Here is a 17453-nt window from a genome sequence, read left to right as displayed (position 1 = left end):
GCACCACACAGACTTAATAGGCATCTACAGAACTCTCCACGCCAAATCAACAGAATATACATTCTTCTCAGCACCACATCACACTTATTCCAAAACTGACCACATAGTTGGAAGTAAAGCACTCCTCAGCAAATGTAAAAGAACAGAAATCACAACAAACTGTCTCTCTGACGACAGTATAATCAAATTAGCACTTAGCATTAAGAAACGCACTCAAAACCACACAATTACATGGAAACTGAACAACCTGCTGCTCCTGAATGACTACTGGGTACATAACAAAATTAAGGCAGAAATAAAGATGCTCTTTGTTTCTGAGAAACAAATGAGAACAAAGACACAACATACCAGAATCTCTGGGACACATTTAAAACAGTGTGTAGAGGGAAATTTATAGCACTAAATGCCCACAAGAGAAAGCAGGAAAGATCTAAAATCAACATCCTAACATCACAATTAAAAGAACTAGAGAAGCAAGAGCAAACAAATTCAAAATCTAACTAAGATTAGAGCAGAACTGAAGGAGACAGAGACACAAAAAACCCTTCAAAAAAATCAATGAATCCAGGAGCTGGTTTTTTGAAAAGATCAACAAAATTGATAGACCACTAGCAAGACTAATAAAGAAGAAAAGAGAAGAATCAAATAGACACAATAAAAAAATGATAAAGGGGATATCACCACCAATCCCACAGAAATACAAACTACCATCAGAGAATATTATAAACACCTCTACACAAATAAACCAGAAAATCTAGAAGAAATGGATAAATTCATGGACACAAACACTCTCCCAAGACTAAACCAGGAAGAAGTTGAATATCCGAATAAACCAATAACAGGCTCTGAAATTGAGACAATAATTAATAGCTTCCCAACCAGAAAAAGTCCGGACCAGACGGATTCACAGCCGAATTCTATCAGAGGTACAAAGAGGAGCTCATACCATTCCTTCTGAAACTATCGCAATCAACAGAAAAAGAGGGAATCCGACCTAACTCATTTTATACGGCCAGCATCATCCTGATACCAAAGCCTGTCAGAGACACAATAAAAAAAGAGAATTTTAGACCAATATCCCTGATGAACATTGATGTGAAAATCCTCAATAAAATACTGGCAAACAAAGACGAGCTGGTACCATTCCTTCTGAATCTAGTCCAAAATACAGAAAAAGAAGGAATCCAGTATTTTGCCAATAAAATACTGGCAAACTGAATCCAGCAGCACATCAAAAAGCTTATCCACCACAATCAAGTTGGCTTCATCCCTGGGATGCAAGGCTGGTTCAACATATACAAATCAATAAACTTAATCCATCACATAAACAGAACCAACAAAAAAATCACATGATTATCTCAATAGATGCAGACAAGGCTCTCATCAAAATTCAACAACCCTTCATGCTAAAAACTCTCAATAAGCTAGGTACTGATGGAACGTTATCTCAAAATAATAAGAGCTATTTATGAAAAACCCACAGCCAATATCATGCTGAATGGGCAAAAACTGGAAGCATTCCCTTTGAAATTGGCACAAGACAGGGACACCCTCTCTCACCACTCCTATTCAACATAGTAAGTTCAACTGTATTCAACTATAAGTTCTAGCCAGGGCAATCAGGCAAAAGAAAGAAATAAAGGCTATTCAATTAGGAAAAGAGGAGGTCAAATTGTCCCTGTTTGCAGATGACATGACTGTATATTTAGAAAACCCCATTGTGTCAGCCCAAAATCTCCTTAAGCTGATAAGCAACTTCAGTAAAGTCTCAGGATACAAAATCAAAGTGCAAAAATCACAAGCATTCCTATAAACCAATAACAGACAAACAGCCAAATCATGAGCGAACTCCCATTCACAACTGCTACAAAGAGAATAAAATACCTAGGAATCCAACTTACAAGGGATGTGAAGGACCTCTTCAAGGAGAACTGCAAACCACTGCTCAATGCAATAAAAGAGGACACAAACAAGTGGAAGAACATTTGTTCTTCCATACTGCCATATGGCCATACTGCCCAAGGTAATTCATAGATTCAGTGCCATCCCCATCAAGCTACCAATGACTTTCTTCACGGAATTGGAAAAAACTACTTTAAAGTTCATATGAAACCAAAAAGGAGCCCACATTGCAAAATCCTAAGCCAAAAGAACAAAGCTGGAGGCATCATGCTACCTGACTTCAAACTATACTACAAGGCTACAGTAACCAAAACAGCATGGTACTGGTACCAAAACAGAGATATAGACCAATGAAACAGAACACAGCCCTCAGAAATGACAACACACATTTACAACCATCTGATCTTTGACAAACCTGACAAAAACAAGAAACACGGAAAGAATTCCCTATTTAATAAATGGTGCTGGGAAAACTGACTAGCCATATGTAGAAAGCGGAAACTTCCTTACACCTTATATAAAAATTAATTCAAGATGGATTAAAGACTTAAATGTTAGACCTAAAACCATAAAAACCCTTAAAGAAAACCTAGGCAATACCATTCAGGACACAGGCATGGGCAAGGACTTCATGACTAAAACACCAAAAGCAATGGCAACAAAAGCCAAAATTGACAAATGGGATCTAATTAAACTAAAGAGCTTCTGCACAGCAAAAGAAACTATCAGAGTGAACAAGCAACCTACAGAATGGGAGAAAATTTTTGTAATCTACCCATCTGACAAAGGGCTAATAGCCAGAATCTACAAAGAACTTCAACAAATTTACAAGAAAAAAAAACCCCATCAAAAAGTGGGAAAGGGGCCAGGCGCGGTGGCTCAAGCCTGTAATCCCAGCACTTTGGAGGGCTGAGACGGGCGGATCACGAGGTCAGGAGATCAAGACCATCCTGGCTAACCCGGTGAAACCCCGTCTCTACTAAAAAATGCAAAAAACTAGCTGGGCGAGGTGGTGGGCGCCTGTAGTCCCAGCTACTCGGGAGGCTGAGGCAGGAGAATGGCGTAAACCCGGGAGGCAGAGCTTGCAGTGAGCTGAGATCTGGCCACTGCACTCCAGCCTGGGTGACAGAGGGAGACTCCGTCTCAAAAAAAAAAAAGTGGGAAAGGATATGAACAGACACTTCTCAAAATAAGACATTTATGCAGCCAACAGACACATGAAAAAATGTTCATCATCACTGATCAGAGAAATGCAAATCAAAACCACAATGACATACCATCTCACACCAGTTAAAATGGCCATCATTAAAAAGTCAGGAAACAGCAGATGCTGGAGAGGATGTGGAGGAACAGAAATGCTTTTACACTGTTGGTGGAAGTGTAAACTAGTTCAACCATTGTGGAAGACAATGTGGTGATTCCTCAAGGATCTAGAACTAAAAATATCATTTGCCCCAGCCATCCCATTACTGGGTATATACCCAAAAGATTATAAATTATGCTACTATAAAGACACATGCACACGTATGTTTACTGCAGCACTATTTACAATAGCAAAGACTTGGAGCCAACCCAAATGTTCATAGATGATGGACTGGATTAAGAAAATGTGGCAGATATATGCCATGGAATACTATGCAGCCATAAAAAATGATGAGTTCATGTCCTTTGCAGGGACATGGATGCAACTGGAAACCATCATTCTGAGCAAACTATCGCAAGGACAGAAAACCAAACACCCCATGTTCTCACTCATAGGTGGGAACTGAACAATGTGAACACTTGGACACAGGGCAGGGAACATGGCACCCCGGGGCCTGTCGTGGGGTGGGGTGCAGGGGGAGGGATGGAATTAGGAGAAATACCTAATGTAAATGACGAGTTAATGGGTGCAGCAAACCAACATGGCACATGTATACCTATGTTACAAACCTGCAGGTTGTGCACATGTACCCTAGAACTTCAAGTATAATAAAAAAAATACTGATTTTTAAAACTGGCCTAACTACTTTTAGTAAGGGGAAATATGACAAAATCTAGTAAAATTCAGGATATGCACATCCTAAAACCCGGGAATTCTACTCCTAAGAATTATATTTAGCTGAGAGAATCTTCTGTATATAAGGAGACTGGTACAAAAATTCATCATATCATCATTGTTACTGTTTGCAAGCAATTAGAAACTAGCTGATTATCCATCAACAGAAGAATAAATACATTGTGGCATATTTACATAATAGAATACTGTACAGCACTGAAAAGGAAGTTCAAACCATGTTTGAACATGAGGCAGCAGTTTCCAATACAGTCTAAATTAACACACAAAAGCCAGTATTTATATCATTCATTAACAAGCTGATTCTGAAAATGTAATCTTTTACCAAACACAATTCCTATGTATATTTTCAATCCATTCTAATCCAGCTGAGCGAGAACACACAGAAGACTACTGTTTTGACTAAGTTTAGTATACAGCTCTTCCTTTAAATTGTCTTGTAAGAGTTATGTGCTCCAAGAGCACTTTCCCTAGAGCTGATGAAGTCAGTGCTTTTGGAATGCAGCAGTCCAAGACCTGACATAAAAATACCAATGAATCAATAGTTCACAATAGTTCAAAAAGTGTTTCTTCAAAGACTATCAAAAATCTTAAACTCTTATTATAGGAATATGAACACCAAAAGGCACGTTATTTCCCTTATGATTACACAGAATCTGGATAATTTCTAAAATTGCATGGTTGAGGTTTAAAAGGTCAGACAGATAATATTAGACCCATTCATAAATTATAAAATATATTTCATTCCCAGTCAAAATTTGGCTTTAAGTCTGTCATGAGGGCCTGGGATTTGTCTTATATATTTAATAATGTATTTCATTTTTCTTGGAAAAGCTAAAAGAAGGTTAAAGTCATGGGTCATAGCCTCTAATGAGATCATTCATTTCACAAAGGGGAAAGTTATTTTATGCCTGTAAAGATGTATACACCCTGCCTGTAATGGAGCCTATTTTTCCCAATGAGAAGTAGATAAGAGAGGTGTACTTATCCTCCTCATTTTATAGATGATTAAGATGAAACTCAAGAAAAGTAAGACCTTTCCACAGTCACACAAATGTAGATAATATTTAAATGCATCACGACCTCTGGAAAATATTAATATTAATAGGTGTTCTAGAAATTCTTTTTATTGCAGTTCTTTTTATTGTTCTAGTAATATATTGTTCCACAAGCATGGCTTATCAACTACCTTTTGGCCTGCTATTTCTGGGCCCCATCCTGTCTGCTAACCCTATGGTAAGCCCTTTGAGTAGATGAGGATGAGGTTAATACTGATGTGTTTGGCAAACCTCTAGTGAGATTACTTATCAAATAAGCTCCATAGTTGCTGCTATGATCTGGATGTGGTTTGACCCTGCCAAAACTCATGCTGCAATTTAACTGCTGATATAATTAAATGTTGAGAGGTAGTGGGATCTCTAAGAGGTATTTGGGTAATGAGGGATCTGCTCTCATGAAGGGTTAATGCAGTTTCACAGGGTTGAGTAAGTTCTTGCTCTTGGGTTGTTATAAAGTGAGGCTGCCTCTTGTGTTTGGTCTCTTTGCAAACACCCACTCTCCTGTCTGCTTTCTGCCACGACATGAGGCAGCATGAGGTGTTCACAGATAGGCTGTATGATCCTGGACTTCCCAGCCTCCAGAATCATGAGCCAAATAAACTTCTTTAATTTACAAATTACCCAATCTCAGATATTCTGTTATAGCAACAGAAAACAGACTAAGACAGTTGCCAAGCCTAACTGGGCTTCACTTCATACTATTTAGTCCAGCGGGCCTCAACTATGGTTGCAACATTGGAATCATCTGAGGAGCTTTAAAAAGTACTGAAGTCACTTGTAATCACACCACTTTTGGTGGCCAAAGCAGGCAGATTGCTTGAGCTCTGGAGTTCGAGACCAGCCTGGGCTACATGGAGAAACCCTATCTCCATGGACAAACCAAAAATACGAAAAAACTTAGCTGGGTATGGTGCTGCACACCTGAATCCCAGCTCCTTGGGTGACTGAGGTAGGAGGAACATTCGAGCCCAGAAGGCAGAGGCTGCAGCAAGCCCAGATATTGCACCATTGCGCTCCAGCCTGGATCACAGAGCGAGACCTCATCACACAAACACACACACACACACACACACACACACACACACACACACACAGAGCACTTTAGTCGAGGAACTATCCACTGAGATTTTGATTTAATTGCTCTGGGGTGCAATTCTAGTCATGGGAATTTCCCCCCTACATTTTTCTAGAGACAGGGTCTCACTTTATTACCTAGGCAGGAGTGCAACGGCATGATCATAACTCACCATAGCCTCCAAATCCTGGGCTCAAGTGATCCTCCCACTTGGGGCTTCCACCCGAGCCTCCCAAGTAGCTGGGATTACAGGTACTTGCCATCATGCTTTCCTAATTTTTATTTATTTTTTTGTAGAGATAGGGTCTTGCTATATTGCCCAGGCTGGTCTCAAACTCCTGGCCTCGAGCCATTCTCCTGCCTCAGCCTCCCAAAGTGTTGGAAACAGGCATGAACCACCATGCACAGCCTCTCTCAACATTTTATAAAATGTTTTAAACGTATAGAAAAATGGAAAGAATTTTACTGTGAACATGCATACACCAACCATCCCATCCAAATTCTACCATTAATATTCTTTTATTTGCTTATCACATATCTATCCATTTATCATCTCCTCTCTCCATCCATCAACCTATTTTTTCTATGCTGCATTTCAAAGTAAGTGGAAGATATTATACACTTCCCAGCATGAGGAATTTTAAAAACTGCCCAGTGATTCTAATGTATAGCTAAGATTTAGCACCACTGATTTGGATTTCAATGTTTCCACTGGAGTTAGTTTAAGTCAAAGCTTACCTATATCAGTTTCAGGCTTCCTGCTCTGGGGTACCATAGGGACAAAACCCACAGGCAGCAAAAGAACAGTATCATCACATTCACTCAATTGCCTCTGAGTCTGTTTCCAGGTTTTTTCTTTTTAGAAATGTGTTTAAAAAATTCAGCAAAAAGAGGTATAGGCTTTCTACATTCTCAGGGAATGACCACACATAAAATGATTACAATAAAGCTTCAAGTAGTCACAGAACGGGTTTCGGCTTCACAATTTTAGGTTTCAGCAACTACGGAATGTAAATAGAAGTCACCTGGCTATCGATGAGGCCACAAACTTAGGGATGTCCAGAGACTACAGACTTAGTAAATGACAGAGCTAGGTATTCTCAAAATCTAGCAATATTTAATTTGATAATTGGTATTTTTAAAATTCAGACAAGAAAAATCAGAAAATAAATCTCATACCTGGAGTTTTCCCTTTTCATAGGCCAGTTTATTTTTACTTTCAGTAATTTTTCCCAAGATTTTTTCCACCTTCTGTTGGGCAAGCTGATAAGGCAAACACAGACATCAGAATCTCTAGGCATAGAAAAGAATAACCATTTTCATTTTTAAACACGTATTTACATCCTTACCATTTCTATCATCATAAGATCAAGATTCCTACCTATTTGCTACTGCTGCTTTTAGTCTTTCCCTACATAGTTGATCACAGGGCTAATATGCAACATGTACAGAAGACTGCTAATAAAAGCATGAAGCCTTAAGAGTACCAGAGTTGGTTGGTTTTGTATATTAACTCTTTTTTTGTTATGTCAGTTACTCCTTTGTAGTTGTGACCCAACACGGATGTGGTGTGGTTGTATCAGTGACTGCAGGTAGTCTGTGGAGCATTACACAGTTCTTTACAGAAACAGCAGCTGCAAGTGACCAGGACCACTGACAGCAGAAGGCACCTAACTTACTATGGTAAAAAGCAGTTTAGAAAAATCTCAGAAACAAAATAAATGTTTACTGGAGACTCAAACTCATTGCTTGATCAAATACTCAACACAGTATTATCTGGGGCAAACATTATCAAAGGTTCCATATTTCACGAAATTACATATTTTCATTATTCAGACAGCCTTTAATAATGACAGTTATTTTTTCATATCCTGTTGTTCTCAGACTATATCAGAAAAAATAAGTACAAAATTTAAATTTGGGGCCATATTGGTACTTTCTTTATATAAGGAGCACCATTAAGTGATTGAACATGGAAATTTTCACTCTTCACAATCAATACCAGTGCTATATCTTAATAACAGGAAATATTGCCATATGTCAAAATCACCTTCATAAACCAAATGTGGAGATAATGCACACAAAGCAAATGTGACTGAAGACACAAACTCTTAATCACTCATAAGCTAACTAGCTGCACTATGGATCATTTGCAGTAAATCTTAAGTTCAAAGTCTTATTAATGTTGGTAAGTATCTTATATTGACATCATTCACTATTTCTGGTTTATATTTGCTTATTCTGTGAATAACAGAGTGCCTTTTAGGCATTTTAAGACAAAGAATTTTAGACTTTTGTTTTATGTTCAATTTTAGGTAAGCTGATAAAGATAAAACCCATGTATTAATTTACATAAGAGATATTCCTCACTACCTCCAACATGATTACAGCTATTCTTTAGTCACCACTTTGTAATATCCTTTAAGTGTGTGAACCTACCACACATGCTTCTAAATAAAAGCAAAAACACATTCCAAACTAGATTACTATAATCTGTAACTCATATTTTCCTCTGTTCAAAATATTTTCTATGAGAAGGCACACTAAGCTGGGCACAGTGGCTCACACCTGTAATCCCAGCACTTTAGGTGGCTGAGGTGGGAGCATCACTTGAGGCCAGGAATTCAAGACCAGTCTGGTCAACATAGTAAGACCCTGTCTCTACAAAACATTAAAAAATTAGCTGGGCACAGTGGTGCATGCCTTTAGTCCTAGTTACTTGAGAGTCTGAGGAGGGAGAATTGCTTGAACCCAGCTGGTGGAGGCTACAGTGAGCCATGATGGTGCTATTGCACTCCAGCCTGGAAGACACAGCAAGACCCCCATCTCCTTTAAAAAAAAAAAAAAAAAAAAAAAAAAAGTTATAGTAGTCTGGAGCATTGTTTTCTCCTTAGTAGTTGCCTTGGCTAGAAGAATTTTCATTTTTGACATTCAACACTTGATAAAAATCAATGGAAAAGCCATAAAGAATTAGCCCTTGTATACCATCTACCCTAAAATCATACACCTTTAACATAAAAACTTATACCCAATATTAGGCTTTGGTGGATTATTAACTATTAGACCAAGTATTTGTCCTGTCAGAATATTTATTTCATACATTATTATACATATTCATAATTCAGTTTTTAAAAGTTTTAAAAATTACTGTGTTGCTCCCAGTAAGGCAAAGGAAAATATGTTTTAAAAAGCATTTAGACCAGTAGAGTATTGGTTTCAAAATAACCTGAGGAAAATGTAGACTGCTATCAATAAACAGAAACTGGTGACCATAAATATATTATCACAAAATCAGCTCATCATCAATTAATTTTCTATCTGTGGAAAACACAGTCCTCTTTGCCAAAATATTATCTATTTTGGGAACTATGATGCAAAATCATTCCATGAATGTAACATTACAATTTAGGATTATGTTGACCAAGTTTTCAGCAGCAAATAAACTGTAAGGATGATCAATAATACCACAAAAGCAAAGCTACAATAACAATAAAAGCTTAATTATTTAAAATTCGATTCAAACTTCTACAAATTAAGATGTCTCAGTGTGCTGGAAAGCATAGGTAAGAACACATAAAAAAACAAGAACTAGAGTTAACCTAAAATATGCTAGCTCTAACAAATACTGAACACTCAAACATAACTGTCTTCTTGAAATGGAGAAAGGTTTTTTTTTTTAAAGAATAACTTAAATTATCTGGGTCTTCTATAAAAGGTGACCAGAAATTTTAAAAATAATGGTGCTTTTTCCCCATCAATACAATTCCCTCTTTCAGGCAAAGGCATGAAGAACTTCCATTAATCTTTTAAATATACTTTTAAAATAATAATTTTCCCATTATGCCACCAAAGAGAGTGCTAATGTACTAAATGAAAATTGAGCAAAATCAAAATGTGGTAATATTTGACAAAGGTTCACTTATTTAAATATTATGACACACACAGAAAAATTGTTCCAAGTTGCTAAGGGAAAGTGGATGTTAAGGCAGTTACTTAAATTACTGTTTACAGATTAAATAGACCCTGTACCTGTACAGGAGACCGGAAATTAGAAAACACTTAAATAAGTGAATATCTCAGGTTCTGAGTTATAGAAGACGGAACTGAAATTAACTTTTGCTTAAATACTCTTGGTAATATACTATAAACATGATTAGTATATAGAGCAAAACAGAAACTGGGGAATCATTTGAGAAACATCATACAGAGAAAAATATCAAGCATTAGAATATCAGTTCTAACTCAGAAACACAAAGATAGCACTCTTTGGAAAGGCAGAAAGTAAAAATAGGAAGAATTATCTTAAGATATGAAAGATAGGTTGCCAAAGATCAACAGTAAGCCACCAAATTATTTCTAAAATCATTTTTAAATCCACGTGAGCTGTACAAGTTAGCAGAAGCTGTTAGAAGAATACACAAAACCAGTAGGATACTGGCATCTTGGTAAAGCTATTTTATAAGCAGATTGTAAGCATTTTTTAAAGTTTTTGATTATTTTGGATTTTTTATTCAAAATATTTAACAACAGTATGACATGAGCCCCAGAAAATCAAACCAACTTTGACATCTGCATGAGTGTACACTGACAATGTCATCCTGGTTTTAAGAAATAATACATTTTAGTTCATTTTCTAATTTCAAGTCTTTAAAGTCCCAGTTGTATAGGTAATTATGTTTCTGTCTGGTGCTACAATTTTAAAATATGTGTTTAAACCCCAAAAGAGAAGTGGGGAGGAAAATCATTCAAACTGAACTCAGGCATAGTAACCTTCCTACATTTGGATCTTTTCTTACTGTGGGTCCCTGCGTGACTGCCAGTGGTAATGGAATTAAATTGCACTATCACTACAGGCTAAAATGGCAAAAAAAAAAAAAAAAAAAAAAAAACAAAAAAAAAACAAAAAACCTGAAATTACGAAATATGAAAGAAAAAGCAGACAGAATAATATTTATTATTGCAATATGACATTAATCCTTACTGCCTGGCAAAACAGACATGACCTTCTTTGTATTCCAGTCAATCAATGTTTTTAAAGCACCTATTATGTATTAGGCATTATGATAGGCAAGAGAATATAAAGATGAATACTGTTCTTGCATTAGAAGAGAATGAGGGCAGATGCATAAACAGGTCAATTTCTAATCAATGTAGTAATTATTCTGATATGTGTGTTCAGAGTGTACTGTGGGATACCTACACTAGGAAAGATCCTCTTGGCATTGCAAGCCATGAGAGGTTAAGAACCTGCCCAGGTCACACAGTAAATGGAGGTTGAAACCAGATCTATCTGAATTCAAGTTTGTGATGTTATACACACAACACACAGTCTTATGTGTATCTCCAAAAATCAATGAGGGGTTAGACCAGAAGGCACCTTTTATAAAGAATTTCAAGTTTTAACTCTCAAAGAACAAAAATACACTGCCAGTATTGAATGACAATAGATTTAATGATACTGCTAAGATTCAAAAACAAATCCTGAAATCCCTAGCTCATTCCTCAAACTCATATAGCCAACTGAAGCATTTCCAGGCAGGCATGGTCAGAGACACTTCTGGGTGGAGACAGAACTGCAAGCTAGAACTGCCTTATCTATGAGTCATCACTGGGAAGCTGTAATCAAGACGTGGTAGACAGGCAAAAATCAACACTGACCAAATCACTGGCAAGATCTGTCAAAGTCATTAATAGGGTAAGGCTAGGCCTGCTCACTGGCAATGGATTCAGGAAAGAATCAGTCAGATTGAGAATGTGGTCTTCCAAAGGAACCCAGCTGAGTCTTGCCAACCAGCAATGGACATGGCTGAATCTTTAATTCTGTGGAGAGAGGGGGTTGGTCTGAAATAGTATCAGGGATTACAGCTAACGGATCTTGTCATTCCAATAGGCACTTATATGTAATTTTTTTTTCTCTGAGACAGTTCAGATACTAAGAATTCAATAAATGTTAGCTATCTGCCACATGTTCTGTATTAATTTACTTAACCTCAAACATCCACACAGTTATAGCATTATTATCCTCATTTTGATAGATTAAGAAACTGAGGCTCAGTGAGGTTAAGGATCATACCCGAGGTCACAGCCAAAACTGAAAAGCAGGAAATCTGGCTTGAAAACCATGACCATATAAGAAGATTTAGACTTAGTCTGTATAATTTTTCACAGCTGAAGTAATGAGCAGCTTATAACAGTTTGAAAGACTTTAGCTCAGATTAAAACAGACTCACAATGAGGTCTTCCAGGAATTCTCAAAGATTATTTGCATGCTTAAAAGCAGTAAGTAATACTTTTTCATGTATTTGAAAGCACACAGGAAAATTATTAGCTACTTAATGGAATGACCATATTTTTAAATCCCCTTTACTTGGAGAAGTTTTTTTTTTTTTTTTTTTGAGACGGAGTCTCGCTCTGTCGCCCAGGCTGGAGTGCAGTGGCCGGATCTCAGCTCACTGAAAGCTCCGCCTCCCGAGTTTACGCCATTCTCCTGCCTCAGCCTCCCGAGTAGCTGGGACTACAGGTGCCCGCTACCTCGCCCGGCTAGTTTTTTGTATTTTTTAGTAGAGACGGGGTTTCACCGGGTTAGCCAGGATGGTCTCGATCTCCTGACCTCGTGATCCGCCCGTCTCGGCCTCCCAAAGTGCAAGGATTACAGGCTTGAGCCACCGGGCCCGGCCGATTTTTTTTTTTTGAGACGGAGTCTCGCTCTGTCACCCAGGCTGGAGTGCAGTGGTGTGATCTCGGCTCACTGCAAGCTCTGCCTCCCAAGTAGCTGGGACTACAGGCGCCCGCCACCACGCCCGGCTAATTTTTTGTACTTTTAGTAGAGACAGGGTTTCACTGTGTTAGCTTAGCCAGGATGGTCTCGATCTCCTTTCCTCGTGATCCGCCTGCCTTGGCCTCCCAAAGTGCTGGGATTACAGATGTGAGCCACCATGCCCAGCCTGGAGAAGATGTTTTAAGAACTGTACTATTTATTTGTAATGCACTGATCTTGTCAAACAGCCTTCAGAAATCAGACTTATTACTGATTGCCTAATGGAGGAAACTGATGAGAAAAAAAATACAAGTTTCTTCCTCATAATTTATGGAAGAGGAACTATTTTAAAACATTAGATATATTTGTACTTTTCAGTAACACAGATTGTTTGTGAAGGCAAATGTTTAACAAATCCCTTAAACTCTTGGTTTCTCAAATTCGCTATTGTTTGAATACTGTAAGAATCTCTGCTTTATTTATTCTGAATTATTCAAGATTTATAATAATTATGAAAACACAAAGAAAATCCATCTCCTGACCTCTGGTTGTTGTTATTTCTGAACTCATTAGTCATTAATTGCTATTTAGACTGACCTTTTTATACCCACCCCATGGTAATCAGAAGTGACTTGCTGAAGTTCTAGGGAAGCCATTTGATCTGCCAGGTGCTTATTCTCTTCTTCAAGAGTCTGCAGGTTATGAGTTAATGTATTTATGTCTACCTTTAAAGAAACAAAAGTAAAAAACTATTTATGCCAGATCCAAAAAGTATTATCTTATTTTTAAAATGACAATTATAATTGTAAAATGGACAATATCTTCCATATGTTTCCTTGCCTCTAAATGTGGAGATATGACCAATCTGATAGCTCTATGGTTTTTAATTTTTTTTTTTAGATGGAGTCTTGCTCTGTCACCCAGGCTGGAGTGCAGTGTTGTGATCTCAGCTCACTGCAACCTCTGCCTCTCGGGTTCAAGTGATTCTCCTGCCTCAGCCTCCTTGAGAAGTGACAACATGCTAGCAGCCCTCACTTGCTCTCGGGCGCCTCCTCAGCCTCAGCATCCACTCTGGCCCCACTTGAGGAGCCCTTCAGCCTGCGGCTGCACTGTGGAAACCCCTCTCTGGGCTTGCGAGGCAGAGTCTGCTTGTGGGGAGGTGTGGAAGGAGTGGCGTGGGCAGGAACTGGGGCTGCTCATGGCCCTTGCGGGCCAGCGTGAGTTCCAGGTGGGCAGGGGCTCAGCAGGACCCACACTTGGAGCAGCCAGCTGGCGCTGCCAGCCCTGGGCAGTGAGGGGCTTAGCACCCCAGTCAGCAGCTGCGAGGGGGTACGCCAGGTCCCCCAGCACTGCTGGCCCCCCTGTGCCACACTGGAATTCTTGCTGGGTCTCAGCTGCTGCCTCCCCATGGGGCAGGACTCGGGACCTACAGCCCGCCATACCCATGCCCAAGCCCCAACCCCTGCTCGGCCCCAGCCTCCCCAACGCTCCCTGCTCTGCAGCACCCAGTCCCATCGACCACCCAAGGGTGGAGGGGTGCAGGCACGCGGCACGGGACTGGTGGGCAGCTCTGCCCACGGCCCTGGCGCAGGAACCACTAGGCAAAGCCAGCTGGGCTCCTGAGTTGGGTGGGTACTTGGAGAACTTTTATGTCTAGCTGGAGGATTGTATATGCACCAATCAGCACTCTGTATCTAGCTAATCTGGTGGGGACTTGGAGAACTTTTATATCTAGCTGGAGGATTGTAAATGCACCAATCAGCACTTTGTGCCCAGCTCAAGGATTGTAAATGCAGCAATCAGTACTCTGTGTCTAGCTCGAGGTTTGTAAACACACCAATCAGTGCTCTGTGTCCAGCTAATCTAGTGTGGACTTGGAGAACTTTTGTGTCTAGCTAAAGGATTGTAAATGCACCAATCAGCACTCTTTGTCTAGCTAAAGGTTTGTAAATGCACCCATCAGCACTCTGTGTTTAGCTAATCTAGAGGGGACTTGGAGAACTTTTGTGTTCAGCTAAAGGATTGCAAATGCACCAATCAGCACTCTGTGTCTAGCTCAAGGTTTGTAAACGCACCAATCAGCACCCTGTCAAAATAGACCAATCAGCTCTCTGTAAAATGGGCCAATCAGCTCTCCGTAAAATGGGCCAATCAGCAGGATGTGGGTGGGGTCAGATAAGAGAATAAAAGCAGGCTGACCGAGGCAGCAGTGGCAACCCACTTGAGTCCCTTTCCATGGTGTAGAAGCTTTGTTGTTTCACTGTTGGCAATAAATCTTGCTGCTGCTCACTCTTTGGGTCTGCACTGCCTTTATGAGCTGTAACGCTCACTGCGAAAGTCTGCAGTTTCACTCCTGAAGCCAGTGAGACCATGAACCCACCAGGAGGAATGAACAACTCCAGACGTGCCGCCTTTAAGAGCTGTAACACTGTGAAAGTCTGCAGCTTCACTCCTGAAGCCAGCGAGACCATGAACCCACCAGAAGGAAGAAACTCAGGACACATCTGAACATCTGAAGGAACAAACTCCAGACATACCATCTTTAAGAACCGTAACACTGCGAGGGTCTATGGCTTCATTCTTGAAGTTAGCGAGACCAAGAACCCACCAATTCCGGACACATCCTGAGTCGCTAGGATTACAGGCACGCACAACCATGCCTGGAAAATTTTTGTATTTTTAGTCAAAATGGGATTTCGTCATGTTGGTCAGGCTGGTCTCGAACTCCTGACCTTGTGATGCGCCCGCCTCAGCCCCACAAAGTGCTGGAATTACAGATGTGAGCCACAGCGTCCAGCCACTCTATGATGTTTTTAAGAACCCTTTTCTCTGTGTGGTTTGTGGGTCTAATAATTTTTTTAAAAAGAACCCTTTTTCTCGCTCGTCCATTTTTTGAGTTTTTCTAGTTGCCCTCAGCAAAAGGGTTATTGTAAATTATATAGTTCCCCTTTACTCTAAGTTAAAGTCCTTCTAGTATTTACTTAAAGTCAATTCAAGTTTATGAATATAGATGCAAAAATCTTCCAGCCAGGAGCAGTGGCTCACGCCTGTAATCCCAGCACTTTGGGAGGCCGAAGTGGGCGGATCACCTGAGGTTGAGAGTTCAAGACCAGCCTGACCAACATGGAGAAACCTCATCGCTACTAAAAATACAAAATTAGCCGGGCGTGGTGGCACATGCCTGTAATCCCAGCTACTTGGGAGGCTGAGGCAGGAGAATCACTTGAACTCGGGAGGCAGAGGTTGCAGTGAGCCGAGATCACGCCATTGCACTCCAGCCTGGGTAACAAGAGTGAAACTTCGTCTCAAAGAAAAAAAAAAAAAACTTCCACAAAATATTAGCAAAATGAACCCAGCAACATATAAAAAGATAACAAATTAGGACTAAGTGAAGCTTATCTCGGTAATGCAAAGCTTGTTGAACATTCAAAATCGATCAGTATAATATGCCATTTCAATAGACTATAGAAGAAAACCCACATACCCATCTTAATGCAGTAAAAGAATTTCATAAAATTCAACATCAGTTCATTATAAAAACTCAGCAAACTAGAAATGAAAGGAAACCTCTAGTTGATTTTAAAAAGTTTCTATAAGAATCCTACAGCTAATATCAATATTAATAGTGAAAAACTTTCCCCCTAAAACTGGGAAAAGGCAAAGTTACCCACTTTCACCACTCCTATTCCACATCATTCAGGAGGCCATAGCTGGTGCAGTAAGGCAAGATGTTACAATAAGTGAGTGTGTCAAGGCTGAAGGATATAATGGCAAATCTATCGTATTTCTACATATTAACAACGCACAATTGGAAATTCACATTTCATTAAAATGCCATTTAAAACAGTACTAACGCTGTGAAATTCTTTAAGTGCAAATCTAGCAAAATATGTCTAAGATATGATGTGCTGAAAATTACAAAATACTGAGAGAAATAAAAAACCAAAATAAAACAGAGAGATATATAATGTTCATGTACGGATATGTGTTCCATAACAATGTTTCAATCAACGATGGACCACATATACAACAATGGTTGGAGCAACAAGCTACACCATATAACCTAGGCATATCACAGGCTCAAAATAAAGGGATGGAGGAAAATCTACCAAGCAAATGGAAAACAGAAAAAAGCAGGGGTTGCAATCCTAGTTTCTGAAAAAACAGACTTTAAACCAATAAAGACAAAAAAAAAAAAAGACAAAAAAGGGCATTACATAATGGTGGAGAGTTCAACAAGAAGAACTATCTTAAATATATATATGCACCCAACACAGGAGCACCCAGATTCACAAAGCAAGTTCTTAAAGACCTTCAAAGAGACTTAGACTCCCATACAACAATAGTGGGAGATTTAGCATTGCACTAACAATATTAGGTCATAGGGACACAAAATTAACAAAGATATTCAGGATCTGAACTGAGCACTAGATCAAATGGAACTGACAGATATTTACAGATCTCCCCACCCCAAAACAACAAACATACATTCTTCTCATTGCCACATGGCACTTACTCTAAAATTGATCATGTAATTGGAAGCAAAACACTCCTCAGCAAATGTAAAAGAACTGAAATTATAACAGTCTCTCAGACCACAACACA

The 17453-nt window shown here is 39.2% G+C and overlaps 1 protein-coding gene across 14 annotated transcripts in view; it reads right to left on the bottom strand.

The window, feature by feature from the left end:
- The window catches only part of CCDC150 (coiled-coil domain containing 150), a 139919-nt gene that overhangs the window by 70288 nt on the left and 52178 nt on the right, over positions 1-17453 (bottom strand). For 8 of the 14 annotated variants that reach the window (XR_012421328.1, XR_012421329.1, XM_065525809.2 and 5 more), the window contains exons 14-15: positions 13460-13573; positions 7271-7354 (exon numbers count right to left, since the gene is read on the bottom strand). Coding sequence is in view for 10 of the 14 variants with exons in the window: in XM_065525809.2 (XP_065381881.1) it covers positions 7271-7354; positions 13460-13573 (198 nt within the window). In the remaining 4 variants the exon portion in view is untranslated. Of the gene's footprint in view, positions 1-7270; positions 7355-13445; positions 13574-17453 lie in introns of those variants that run through there. The other 6 variants (XM_074009613.1, XM_074009614.1, XM_065525810.2 and 3 more) reach the window with 3 other exon arrangements.

The sequence above is a fragment of the Macaca fascicularis genome, chromosome 12 (genome assembly GCF_037993035.2).
Source record: "Macaca fascicularis isolate 582-1 chromosome 12, T2T-MFA8v1.1".
Taxonomy (NCBI): Eukaryota; Metazoa; Chordata; class Mammalia; order Primates; family Cercopithecidae; genus Macaca; species Macaca fascicularis.
Note: the sequence above shows the minus strand (reverse complement) of the source record. Positions and strands in the feature narration are given on the sequence as shown.